Genomic DNA, 14,446 nt, shown 5'->3' with positions numbered 1-14,446 from the left:
GTGCTTCTCAAAATGTGACGCTCAAACTCCTGTTTGATCCTTTGGTCAAACCAATATTGGTTTTCCGGACTTCTACAACCAGCAACTAAGGATTTGTGGTGGTTTCCACTGAAAGAACGTATTGTCTACACACAACACACAAGTGATGCCTTAGCACTTTGTTTCTGTAAATGTAACCTATACTCCTCTTCGGCCGCCAACAGAAAATGTTGAACATAAATCAGGCAGCAAAAAACATTTCAGCCCGTACACATAAATATGGACAAGTTTTCTATAACAAGCTCCAGGTAGGACCATTAACTCTCTTCCTTGTACGTTGGGTGGTATCTTAGCTTATCCGAATTGAGCATGAAAACAGATTCATAACTGTCACTAGGACATCTCAATATGGATTCAGTTTGCTTTTCACTTCAATTGTTAGGAGATATTTTAATCATTTTCCTTCACTTAAGCTTTAATACCAAGTGTGGGATTTACATTCTGATTTAGGGGTCTTAGCTGACAATCCCTTTGAGCCAATGTCTACAATGAATCTGTGCTACGTTTCTTGGAAAACTGCCTTTTTTCTGCCTGCCTGATGGTCTTACTTCTGGCCCCCCGCTTGGTGGAGCAGTTTACAGTTTGTCATGAAGGAAAAGTAGATCTCAGGACTTGCCTTTGTTTTCTGCCTAAGGTAGTAACAGTCACATTAACCAGGACCTTTACATTCCAGTGTTTTTCACAAACCTGTTGGATGAGGCAGAAAGTCTTCAAAATCTGTATGGAAGCGCTGTCCTATACTTCTACCTTGAATGTACAAGGCTATTCGATCAGTTTTTGTCATGTATGGTGGTTGATCTGCAGTGGAACAAAGCTCCATTACACAAATGGATAGTGCCGTGTATTTCTAATTGCTGCACTCTTTGTAGTCTAGAACCTCTGAAGGGTATTTATCCACACTGATAAGGGCTAAAGCTGCTCTGGTTGCCTTTCAGAGGCATGTTCCTGTTGAAGATCTTTCCAGAGCAGAAGCTTGGGGAACTCCTTGGGCATTTCTTAAACATTCTTTGGGTTTAGGAGATGATGCACAGTTCGAGGAAATGGCAACGAGACATAGGAGTTAAATACAAGTTACTCACCATTGTGATTAATGTATTCTAGTCCATAGTCCTCTTTCCTCCATTCATCCTGCCCTCCTTCAATCCTTTTAGGAGTCCTCATGCTTTTTGAGAATGTTTTAAAAGAACTGGTGGTTTGCGTAGGGTGAGTTTATGAAGGAGGTGCTCTGCGCGTATGCTCTGGTATTATTTTTTAATTCTGTTCTGCACTGTAATGTCCTCTGAACCTTCCCACCCCGCCGCCCCCCTACTATGGGCGACATCCTAAATCGGGGGTCTGCAAACTTTGGCTCTCCAGATTATTGGACTACAACTCCCATCTTCTCTGACTAGCATAGTCCATGTTGAGGGAACATGGGATTTGTAGTCCAAAACCTCTAGCGAGCCACAGGTTGCAGACCCCCTATCTGAAATGTATGGTGAAAAGCAGACTATATGGCAGTGAGCAACATTGTCTTTTTATGCATACCAAACGCTCAACCACAGTTTTTATTTTTTTTGTTTTAGCTCTTTATACCCTTTGTGATTCTCCTTGTTCTTTCTCTACAGTTGGATAAAACAACAGATTTTGAAGAGAGGCGTCTCATTAGAACCGCAATGCGAGAACTGCGGCAGAGAAAGAGAGGTATCCCTTTACAGTTTATGTTCCTAAAATCCATGACTGCTTTAAGTGTGTGCTCCTGGTGCTGCTATGATCGATTTCACTTTGCTAGTAGGAGACCGTTTCATGCATACAGCTTTCAGATGGCAGCTGTGGTTTGATTCTTGCCAATTCTTTTGCTCAGTGTGTTTGATTGTGGTTCGAGTGCTGTTCTGAGTGGACATTACTGCAATAATACTGTAGCAATGATTGTTTTCCATCATGGGTTCTATATTAGCCATGAAGTGTATTACTGTGCCACGTGGAAAAACTGCAGCAATCCTGCTCTTTTCTTCCAAAGTTAGACCTCAACAATCGGGCTCAGCATCTGAAGCTGTACTGTCTTCTCTTCGATGCTTCACCTACCCACCACTACCCCTGTCACTACCTTCCCATTACCTTCCCCCAGCCTTCTACAGCTTCTCTCCCTTCCTCCCGTCAGTCAATTTAAATCACCTTTTGCTCGATGCAAATCCATTGCATTTCCCTTTGACCCCTAACTTGTACGAATCTTAAAATCCTTCCAGTGTGTGGGACTGTTCCCGAACTCTTGAAGGAAACCATTGATTTTGCACTCGTAAAAGGAACCTGCTGTTGACCACTCTGTGAAATGCTTACATATTTTAAACCTTCACTGCTAAGGTACTCTTAATAGGTTGGGCATGCTATGGGATCTGGCGTTATCTTTAGGCTATTCCAAATCTGACCATCTCACTTCCTTATCCATTTGCAGACTTCCGTCAGGGGTTCACGCATTCCCTCCTTCTGCCCCAAGATTGGACTCTTTCTTCGTCTGGCATGTCTATGTCCCAACTGGTGTGACTATCATTCCCGTCACCCTTATCTAAGCTCAGTCTGCTCAAAGACAATGCCCTGCCTTCATCGCTAAAGAGGTTTCCTTCCTCACTTCGTGATTGAGATACTGGGGATCGATCATCGTTCCCTCGAGTACCATACTCGCTTTCTCATCTTAATTGTCGATAGACCTTATCGATCCTTTCTCCAATGCTCTCTGCAGCAAATCTTTCTTCTCCTAGCGCTACTCTAGATACTGCTGGAGTTACTTCCTTTATCTGAAGAATCTCCTCCACTCTGTCCCATCGTATTTCTGGGCTCAGCTTTATTTGTTCTTTACAAATGAGACTGGCATCGAAACCTCCCTGTCTCCTCTTCTGTTCTATTTCTTCATCTACTTCCCTTTGCTTTCTCGCATCCCTTCTAATTATTTCTTCCACTTGCCTTCATTCTTCTCCTCTTATTCCTTCCCTTCTTTCCTCTTCATCTCTTCGTCTGTTATATTTTGTCCCTTAATCTTTGTGCTTCTTCTTCCTCTTTCTTTCCTTTCTGTCCCTTTCTTATATTGCTCTTTGTCTTTTGTCATACTTTCTCTGTTCTTCTGCCCGTTCTTTAATTTTCTTTTGCTCTTCCTGATATATCTGTTCTCGTCGCTCCCTGCTTTTCCTTTTCTGCTCATTCCCTTTCAATCTTTACTCTCGTTCCTTATCCTTTCTTTCTTGTTCGTCCTTGTCTTCCCTTTGCCTAACTTCCTTGATACTTCTCCCATCTATCTTGAATAATATTTGTCCTCCCAACCTTTCGTTTTTTCACCAGCGCTGCCTCTTCAGCCTTATCCTTTTCTCCCTTCCATCTCTTAATCTCCCTGTCTATTTCTGTCGACAGATTTGACCACTCACTTCTTCCTTCCTTGTCTTGCATGACTTTAAAAGTATCTTCTTTTCTTTAATTCTCTCCAATACTATCGTCACTACTGTAAGCTGGGGGTTCATATGTCGGATAACTAAACCCTGTTGCTGCTCTTAGTTCCTTCAAAAGCTACACTCCTATCTCTTCCATAGCAACAATCTTTGCCTCAAGCAAGGCATGGGAGCTGAGGCTCTACGCTTTCCTCCTTATGCTGGTTAAGCATCCACTGCTTAGGTTGCGGGTCTTCTCTTTCACATTTTCCAGAGCTCTAAAATCGTGAATCTTTTCTCTAATTTCTTCCCTGTGTACGCAGCGTGCAAGTATGTGGTCATGTGTTGCAATACCGCTCTTGACAACAATCCCCCTTGTGGCCACGTCATGAACATTTTATCTGCTGTGCCCTTTACCCATTCCGCACTAAACTGTTTGAGCTTCGCTATATGCTTTGGCAGTGTCTTGCATAGGTGCATCAGAGGAGTAGCCCCCATAATAACAAGTCTCAATTGACTGTCGTAACTTACCAGACCCTTAAATAAAACTTATACCTTGCCTTAAATCACCACTTTTCAACATTTTAAAACAACTAATATTAGCACGCACCATCAATCGCTGCTCAATCCTCTTATTTCAATAGCCTATCTATTTCTCTTGATTGGCTCCAATCGCTTTACCACACTGTTACTTTTTCAGTTCTTCACAATCTCTATCGCTCTTCAAAATTTTACTTAAAAACATTTAGACTAGTCTGACATTTACACTTTATAAAACCCTGTGATCACCTCTTTCCCCGCCTTTACTTTTACCCCAAACAGTGTTTGAGACATTACCTTACGTAGTCCTGACTAACGCGTTATATATTTCACGCTACCGCCATTGGGATTTGAAATGTCTCCTCCCGATTCCCTTGAATTAGGTTTTCCTAGGCGGTCTCTTATTTCTACAATTATTTCCCGTTACTCACATTTATTAGAATCCCGTCCCCTTATTTGCCATTCCCCTTAGTCTACTCAACTTTCGTTAATCAACTCGAAGCCTTCGGTATCCACCAATCCAACCACTTTGCCTTACGTCTGCAGAGCGCCCGTGGAAAACGGGCAGGGATTTCTTCAAAGGGGGAACTGCCCACCATCTCGTTTTTTTTTTGTGTGCAAGTTTCTTTCTATTCGGCCGCTCTCCACAGGAAACTCTCTGATCTTCCAGCTAATGGTGGAGGATGCCTGAACGTCCGAAACTCAGGAGACAAACTAGTTTGGATCTTTTTGAACCATCCGCACCACTACCACGTGAGCTTAGGGCCCTTTAGGAATGTGCATATAATGGATGGGTTCACACAGAATAACTGAGTCCAAATAACCGAACCAACCAGGAAGATGGCAAAGTACTATTTTATTAACAATTATCTAAAACGGGGAGTTACAACAAACATCAACGAAGTATGCTCGATTTCTCTCAGCAATCTTTTCACACGACATAGACTTTATACTCAAAATACATCAGAGGTGACGTCCTACTAAGTGGCAAATAATGAAAAACCTTTTGGGTATCGGGATAGGGTTAAGGGGAACATCCGAGTATACTATCTGTAGGAACTGGGTTTGTAATTGGGTGCCCACTGTCAGGTGGATTACATCTGCCTACCTCTAAAACATGTAATCTTCAAAAATATTAGGTACATGGTTTCTTATTGGTTTCTCAAACTATAAGGTCCTTCGTTATATGGATCTCTACAACTGGTTGGCACGCTTGTGCCATATCTGGAACATTCGGTTAACTTAGCAGCACATAAGCCCAGACACAGGTGCAAGTAGATGGGCCTGACTCTACCTCCCACCCAATTAGTCCAACATCTCTCATCGCCCATGCCTTCTGCCATGAAAATTGTCTTTGAACTTGGCTTTGCAAAGTATCCTTGTGTCTGAGAATACATGGGAGTGCAGGCACTCACTATTGTTGTTCTGGGTCTCCGAGTTCGAACTTTATTTTCATCCTTGGCTCACGTGACAGGAGACCACGATTGTATCCATTTTGTAGCTTTTAAATGTCTTAAATGAATTAGATTTGGCACTCTTGGCGTTTCTTCTTTGAACCTTAACATGGGATGATTCATCCTTTGTACTTTTGCTCCTTTCCAGAATAGATAGCTGACCATGGCTGTTTCAATCTCAACTTCAGGAATGAGAGCCTCGCCATGCAGCTCCATGATTCAACTTATTCTTGCTGCAACACTAAATTCTTGATACCGATGTCCAGCTTCCATCTAATTGCGGCTTAGCCTGCATTCTATTCACTACATATAGCCAGCTTCTATGATGACTTAGTCTACTTGCTTTTCAGCCTCTGTGCAATTATTGAATGGTTGATTCTCTGCAGCACCTCATGCATGTGTAATCTTCTTTTTCGTTTTTAAAAGTTCACTTGATTCATCACTCGGTCATTAATTTCTGTAGGATCCATACATCCTCTTCAATCTGTATCCTGAGACGCCGTTCATACTCTTATGATGTCACAGGCTTCTTTCTCTGCTCTTTTCTCATATTCCTTTAGGGAGTTCCTCCCTCAAATTGTCGTCCCTTCGGGGATACATTCAATAGGGTTGTCTCAATGGGTAACTTCTTTCGAACATACATTGCGGTATGGTCACTACTGCTGGTGTCAAACACTGCAAAATCTCTGGCTTCCAACATATAGAAGGTAGAAGAGTGGGGTTTCCTGCAGAGGCATGCAGCTGCTCCTCTACACTATCAAAGACACCAATAGTATGAAACCTAAATTACATGTAAAAAACAAATTCATCTGAAGGATTCCACATCTGTGAGTTGATTGACACCCCATGCCACTAAGAGACCATATTCTCTTCTGACTGAAGATCATGTTTTACTCTTAGCACCCTGAGACACAGGTTGACTGGATTGCCATGAGGAGGCATTGCCCACTTCCCAATGTTGCAGTGAAACATGGAAATGGTTTTGGTTTGTGAATTGTAGTGCTTATTTTGCGTCTTAAACCAGTGCCACTTCTGCTATTGAGGCAATGCATCTCCTTTGCTGCTGTGTGAGGGAGAGATTCCTCACTTTTGATTGATTGATAGATGTTTATTTCTATCGCGCTCGTACACAAGTTTTTCAGAGCGCGACAAGGCAAGGGAGGGGTACAGGGGGAACAGGGGAGAACAAAACAGCAATCTTACTAGGCCCAGTGACATTGAGAACACGCAAGTGCATGGGAGAGGGTGGAGGGGAAAAGTGCATGGAAGGGGTGAGAAGTGGAAAGTGCGAAGCAGAGGAGAAACAGATAAATAACAATAAATAAATAATAAAGGCAACACACAATGGTAATGCAGCCAGCAATTTGCAAGTGCTAGGTTTAAGGCAGCAGACAGGGTAGGTCTGATAAGTGCAGGAAGAAAAAGGGGGGGGCTGTATGGGTACAGATACAGACCCTAGTGAAGGGTTGGCAGTGCGGGAGGGTGGCAGGATGAGCAGGTACCTGGGCCCAAAGGACATAGGGTGGCCAGGTGCACGGTGCCAAGAGAGAACAGATCAGCAGGGTAGAGGGGGAGCGAAGGCAGAAGAAGAGGAAGGTCTTGAGGTGCTTCCGGAACCAGAGATAGTGCTCCTCAAGTTTTAGAGTGGGAGGGAGGCCCCAGCCGAAGACAGAGATCTACCCCCAGCTCGTTTCTTAGAAAAACGACAGACCCTGAGAGAGTTGGAGGTAGAGGAGCGAAGAGCTCGAGAGGGGAGGTATTTGCGGACGGATAGCTGAAGGTATTTTGGACCCAGGCCCCAGAAAGCCTTGTGGACAATGCAGAGGGTTTTGAATTTAATCCTTGTATCCACTGGGAGCCAGTGGAGAGATTTCAGAGCTGGAGAGATACGATCCCAGGGCTTGAGGCCAAGGACAAGTCTCGCAGTCCTGCTCTGGATTAGTTGCAGAGGGCGGAGAGTAGAGGCAGGTAGATTTAGAAAGAGGTTGTTACAATAGTCCAAGCTAGAGAGAACCAGGGCTTGGGATACCATGAGCTTCTGGGGGAAGGAGAGGAAAGGCAGAGTACCTCTGAGGAGGTGCAGTCATAAATTTGATTTTTTAGAGACCTCTGAGAAATGTGGCCAGAGAAGGAAAGGATGGAGTCAAAGATGACCCCGAGGTTCTTAGCCTCGCAGGTGGGGGTAGGAGTAGGGGCAAGGGAGGCCGGCCAGAGAGTGAGTGGAAAGGATGGTGAAGGTGTGCCGATGAGGAGGATCTCCGTCTTGCTGGCATTCAGACAAAGATCATTGGTGGCACACCAGTCTTTAATGGCAGTTAGGCAATCAAAGATGAGAGAGGGGGAGGAGGTGGCAGAGGGCAGCCTGAAAATGAGTTGTGTGTTGTCAGCGTAGCACTGGAAATTTGAGCAGAGAATGGCAATGCAGTGGGCGAGAGTTGCCAGGTATTGGTTGAAAAGCCAGGGCAAGAGGTTAGACCCCTCGGGAACACCACAGGTAGAGAGGAAGATAGATGAAAGGAAGGACCCAAGTTGGAACTGGGAGGGTCATTCTGAGAGGAAAGAGGTCAGCCAGGCCAGAGCCTGATCAGTGATACCCAGGTTTTCACAGAGACCGTTGAGCAGGATGGTATGGTCGACCGTGTCGAAGGCAGTAGAGAGATCGAGGAGGATGAGGGAATGTTAGAGTCAAGGTTGGAGAGCAGATCTTCACTGGTGGTCATGGAAACAGACAACAGAATTGAAATGAAGGTTAAGCTGAGAGATGAAATATAGACTTTGAAATATATTGGTTGCCTACTTATTCCTGGGATTGGTGCAGATGTTGATGCTTGATTGTTTTGTTCGCTCTTATCTCCTAAAAATATTGCTTTGTTGATTGCTCAAAATGGGTGGCTAATTTATCTTTTGCTTTTTCATGATCAGATCAGCGAGAGAAAGAGCGAGACCAGCGTCTGCAGGAGTTGAAATCAAAGAGCACTGATTCAAGAACTCCAAAAGGGGCTCGCTCTATGGAGACGACAGTGAGCCAGAGTGCAAAATCTGCAGATGGTTCATCCGTCAGTACCCTAACCAAAACGCAAAGACTCGTCCAATCCAGTAAGAGCGCTTGAAATCTTTAGAGATGCCTCACTTTGTTTTGTATAGTATGGCCACTGTGATCGACCAAATGTAACTCTGCTTTTGAGTGAAATAATCCAAAATGTACGGTCAGCTGCACCTCGATGAGGCTGTCTTTGTTACTTTTTCTGGCATCAAATTGCAACCTGGTTTACTGTCCATCCACCGCAGTCATTTTACACACTTCTTGTTTGAATACAGATGCCCTATAATAGCCACCACATCATCCTGATAGCTCAGCAGCAGCGCGCTCTACTTGGAAGCAAGACGACGCAGAGCAACAACCGTTTGAATCCCGGTTCTGTGCTTAGAAACCTCTTCGGTATTAAGCGCATTATAAAAAAACAATTGTCTTACATTTTTTATTAAAATTCTTTCTTGGGTACCCAAATGACCTTTCAATTCAATGTTATTTTTATTTACCAAATGCAATGGTTTTTCTTTTTTAGAAAAGCAACACGATACAGCATTTTAGGATCACGCCCCAACAATACTGGTCCATCTAATCGCACTATTAAACCTATGGGGAACTGGGAACACTGCTCCTCATCACCAGGAATGATTAAATTACGAATACCAAGCATCTTGGAGGAGCAATTTCAAAATGCTATTGCTGCTCATATCAGGCAAAACAGGATCTACAAAATCGAGTACAATGTATTCTTAATTATATTTATTAATTACAAAATGTTTATTCACAGTTTTTCTAAAATCCCATAACCAGTTGGAATATTATTTATTTTTTGAATGACAGTAAGTGAACAACTACATAGATATTTTTAGGGTACAGATAACAATTGAAAATACTCTTCCTACAGTGGCTCGATAACCCTTCCAGATCATAGGATTCCAGTGGCATCGGTTTAAAATCTTGTTCTAATCCAAATCCATTTACTGTATTCACTGGGTCGTGCTAAAACCAGCCGTACTGGACTCTGTACTTTAACGGTTATCTTCGATCTGTATGCTAAAAACAGAACATCCACAGCTCACACCATCCATCTGTCCCCACAACTGTGTTTTGGCTACACACTCTGGTAAATTCATTGAAGAGTAAATTGTTGAACTCTGGCCTTCATCAGGACATACACACGTCCTTAGCCACGAATGCACTCCTCCCCTTGTTATTGAGCCAGAAAATCGTTGACCTTGACAACCTGTAGAAACATTTGCACATGCTGGTAAATGTATATTCCTCTATATAATTGATCAGACCCTGAAATACAGCTCTTGAAATACACTTTAAACCATTTAAACATGAGGAGCACACTCACTTAAAAGTTTCATGTCGTCCGAAGCTGCATTTTATTCACTGTAGCTTCTGATGACGATTAATCTAATCTCGGAAAGTTTCTCTCATTATATAAATATGAAATGATTCAGAATCGGATATATTTAATTTCAGGAGGATGCTATGTTAATTAATTCCAATATACCAATCATACAGTCTTTTTATCAGATTAAAATCAAATGGTGCTAGACTACCATGTATTCACTTGTTTTACGCAGTGTATTTTGAATACATTAACATGATTGCACTGACGCATTAAAACCCAGCGTCTCTGAAGCTGTTTTGGGGCTGAGGGGGGGTTAGCAGTCAGCGATCGGTGTCACTGCAAGTGTGTCCTGCCAATCTGCCCCTCAGTCCATGAAGATCCAGCTTTCATATAATCAAGTCCACAACCCAGTGTACACAAAGCCTCTACTTTTGGGTGTGGGGTCTTGCCGGTGGTGCAGGAAGCCCAATCATTGGTTCCCTATGATCCTCCCTTTTCCCGTTTGCACAGGCTCTCTTGTTCGGCACCTTCTAAAGTCCCCAGGCTGGTAGCGGTGCCCTAGCCTCTTCAGGATCTTGGATAATGTGCCATCAGTGGAGCTAACTGCGATGTTTATTTAACTGAACTGGATTTTCATTTAGCCAAGTCTAGGTAGGCATAGCACCATACCCCCCTAGTGATTCTGTACAGCTGCAAAGCCACCTCCTATGCTTGTGATGCTTGTTCATTGTTGGACATGTTGCTGTGTTGACCACTCCCTAATGGACATGATCAGCACAGCCCTGTGGAAGATAGCGGGTTGCTTTATAAGAATACTACAATTCTGCATTTTTGCAAAAATAATAATACAATAGTCTATGTTTTTTACCGGTGTTGCCACAATTTAAAAATAAAAAACCTCCTTGTTTTGCTCTCATTGATCTCTCGCTGTGGGGTTCACATGGAGTGCTCCACTTGGTTCTAGGGCAACATAACAGTTTGCAGATGCCCGCTTTTCATGCCATAGAGGCAGCGTGCAGGGGTAGTGATTTCTTGCCTGGACTACGCTAACGACCCCGGCTAGTGTGCACTCTCAATACAAGACTACGTTGCCAAAGAAGTCCAGTAGTGCAATATGACGTGTGCTCAGTCTCCAGCTATGGCGCCTGGGCAGACAGCCCCTGTTGTGCTGGCCATGTCCAGTCTTGCGGGTCTTTAAAGGCAGCTGGAGTTATCCAGAGTGTCAAAGGTACAGCACTGCACGTTTCCCCTTCTCAGATGCAAGTTCCAAGGACTTGCCCTTCAGCAGAGAGTTCGTTAAAAATGGAATAGTACTCGCAAATCATCGTCATTTCGATATTGTAAAAACACACCCCTTAACCTGTCACTTGTCACATTGACAAATCCACGGAAACTCGGACGCTAGTGTGTTAGTCCCATTGTCTTTTCTTACTTTATTGGCTACGATTTGCAGAAAGCCCTTTTGATCTGCCAGGAGGATACAAGACCACAAGGGGAACAAAGTTAATTAAATACAACAGTTTCACAGTTCTAGGAGGAGCCTAGAACAAGCGAGGCGTATGAGCGTGTCCCAATTTAAAGTCTGCTGCATCTTTGGTTTGGCAATCTTTTTCTTTTTAATGGGCTTGCAGGATTGGCCCAGCCGCCCTCGTCCCGCCTCCTGCCCAAGTGTGTTGCGTGTTCTACTCAAGTGTTCAGGTTCAGACTGTTGTGCGCTTCAGGTTTCGCCTTGTTAACATACTGGCGCCATTAACTAAGGCCTTAAAAGAGGCTGCTACCATCTTTGAGTCAGGCGGTCCAATACTCGTGGCAGACTCTCCATGGCTCCCTTTTTCTTTCTCCCTGTAGCACCTGTCCGGGCTTCATGGGCAAGCTTTCCCATGGTTTCCCTGCAGGCTCTTAATGTTCAGCGAGTGTGCAACCAGGGACGTCATTTAGGGGTCGCCAGAGGTCCCATGTGGCTCTTTACTTCTGGAGTGTCTGGCTTTCTTGTTCAGGCCACTTAAAAAAAAGAAGAAAAATAAGAACAGGAGTCCCACACGTCTAACACTTTCAGCACTGACCCTAAATAAGAAAGAATAGGAATACCAAATAATGTGTCATTCTGGAATTCTATACAACACTTGCTAGACTCATTAAAGGTTTATTTCAGGCACACTTCAGGGGGGAGTCCCTGATTTAGTCTGTTCTTAAACACCTCAACTCAGCCTTTCATCCTTCTGAGGTTGATAAATGAGTACCAACACAGGTTGGGTGATATTGGGTGTATAGTTTTTTCTATATAAAGCGCGTAAGCGTAAGTGCTATATAATAACACAACATTATCATTTGGTCATGGACGTCTGCTTGCAGTCACAGTAATTTGGTAATATGGGCCTTTACAAACTGATTTTAACGATACATATGGCGATCCATTGTTGTATGAAATCTACATCACATTATAGTGATATCATAACCATATTTTTCGTAGTGTACATTGCTATGTGATGCCACTTCCGGTTTTGTCAATGGGTGAAAGGTCGTGTTCCATCGCTGCCTGCGATATCACTTCGGGGTGGGGTCAAATGACATCACTTCCTGTGATATCAGGGGTCAAGGGTCGCGTGATGTCACTTTCGCTACCCCTGGCATTTTGGTGAAATGACGTCCATGTGTGCAATTTGCAACTGTCCAGCTTGTGCAGCATTCACTCTTTTACGCCTTCTTGACAGTGGCCCTCTCTGGTTTGGCTCGTGGACCACAAGTGTCCCAACCCCCCGAACCCCTAGTTACAGGCATCCTTCTAAGGAATCAGGGGGCATTGGGATAGACTGGGCCAATAAGCTGGGAGACGGGCACCATTTTATGTACAGCCTCCAGGGTCAACAACGTGGCTGGCTTTCCAGGGATCCCATTCACTCCGGAATCCCACCCCCGCTTCCCTGTTTCATGGGATGTAGTCACACACATATATGGCTGAGCTCCTCCCTCCCTGTTTCGGGGACATTATAATACTTCTATATTCTGTTCAGCATGTACAAACAATTTGGATCCCATTTGGGTCTAAGGTCTTTGAGCATCTTCTCCCAGGAGCATCTGGACTGCCACTGGCAGCATGTTTCGACAGACTAGGCGATTTCTCAGGGCCCCAGACACATGATTTCATTAGTGGGGAAAGAAGACTAATGTATGCTGTGTGGCCTGCTGTTCTAACATCTGCCAACTCATGAGACTGTGGTTAGTTCTAAACCTCAGCAGTTAAAAAGGGAGCAGAAATCCGAAAACCGGCCCGTACAAGATACTGTACAAATCTGTGCATTTATGCCGTCGGAGTCTGGCTAGCAGTGATGGTCTGCTTTTTTACCCATGCTCAAAGAAATGCTGGCTCCAGCAGCAAGATGTTAATCTTAGTTGCAAATCTGTAATGCTGCCTTAATGAATACAGGTCCCTAATGAAGGCAACTCTCTGACTTTGAAGCACCTTCCATGGATGGGAAGGTGAAGGAGGGATACTGTTGCAAGTACCCGTCACAAGTATACAATTGGGAGCTGCATCCCAGCAATCTCAAATACCCACATTTTCAGCAAAATAGTGTATTTCTTTTTGTTTGAATCTCCAAGGAATGTCCTTGAATTTCGTTGGTCATGGGAAAGTTCAGAAATTAATGTCAACACTTAGCCAGACGAATATGGTAGCTAATACTGTATGTGTATATACAGTGTGAGCCAGCACTCCAGGATAGTTCAGCAGTAGGCTATGTCTGCTAACACACATGCCGCAGCGCGATACAGTAGTCATCCAAGGAAGTTCACCTCTAGTTCAGAGCCACTGAGTAATGCATTGTGGGTATGCTAATTATCTGAAAAGCATGCAGATTTGCTCCAGAAAGTCGGATTTGCCTTATAGAGCAGCACAATTTTATGCGTGGCTTTACAAGCCCAAGTCAGACTGCTCTTAAAGATGCAGACAATCACATATGTGTTTTATCCTCATTAACCATCATCAGTGTGGTACAGTCTCCAATCCTTGTGATTGGAGAATTGGGATATGTCCCTAATGAGGGTGATAGATAACACAATCAAAGGAACGTATACCATGGTGTGTCCAAAATTAGCTCATCCAAAAAACCAAGAAATATAAAGTCTTACACGAATAACAGACCCCTATTTCACCATCTATACATAATCAAATGTAATACAAAGAAATATTCTTAGTGCATACACCTTGATGATCATACAAAACTAGAAACATACATTCATAAAAGCTTTTCACACAAAACAGTAATGTGTTCACGTGTGTAGAATCACATAAAAAACAGACATGAATTCCTAGTGCCACTTCAATATAATGTCACATTCAGCGTATGCTGCTCAATTACATGTTACTCTTAACATCAGTAGTACGCTTGCACTGATATCCCAACTTATCCAATTTTCTGTCCCATCAAATCCCATATGCCAGACATTCATCAGGGGCAATTAGAAAATCATAGGTTTATCTTGTGGCAAATTCTTTCTCCCTGGTTTCTGGTAGAGCTCCCTTGGTGGTTATCCTAAGTCTCCTTTGTAGTACCACCGAACAACCGTATGTGTTGTACTTTTCTGTCCTCCTTTAGTTCACAGGTGATGGGCAACTCTCCTCTTGCTT

The 14,446-nt window shown here is 43.6% G+C and overlaps 1 protein-coding gene across 4 annotated transcripts in view; it reads left to right on the top strand.

Moving 5' to 3' along the window:
- The window catches only part of SMTN (smoothelin), a 781,408-nt gene that overhangs the window by 584,546 nt on the left and 182,416 nt on the right, over positions 1–14,446 (top strand). For all 4 annotated transcript variants that reach the window (XM_069619347.1, XM_069619344.1, XM_069619345.1 and 1 more), the window contains 2 exons: positions 1,647–1,722; positions 8,348–8,521. In XM_069619347.1, the coding sequence (XP_069475448.1) occupies positions 1,647–1,722; positions 8,348–8,521 (250 nt within the window). The remainder of the gene's footprint in view (positions 1–1,646; positions 1,723–8,347; positions 8,522–14,446) is intronic.

Source organism: Ambystoma mexicanum, chromosome 10, assembly GCF_040938575.1.
Source record: "Ambystoma mexicanum isolate Mex_15411 chromosome 10, UKY_AmexF1_1, whole genome shotgun sequence".
Lineage (NCBI taxonomy): Eukaryota > Metazoa > Chordata > Amphibia > Caudata > Ambystomatidae > Ambystoma > Ambystoma mexicanum.
This window is presented reverse-complemented; position numbering and strand designations above follow the sequence as displayed.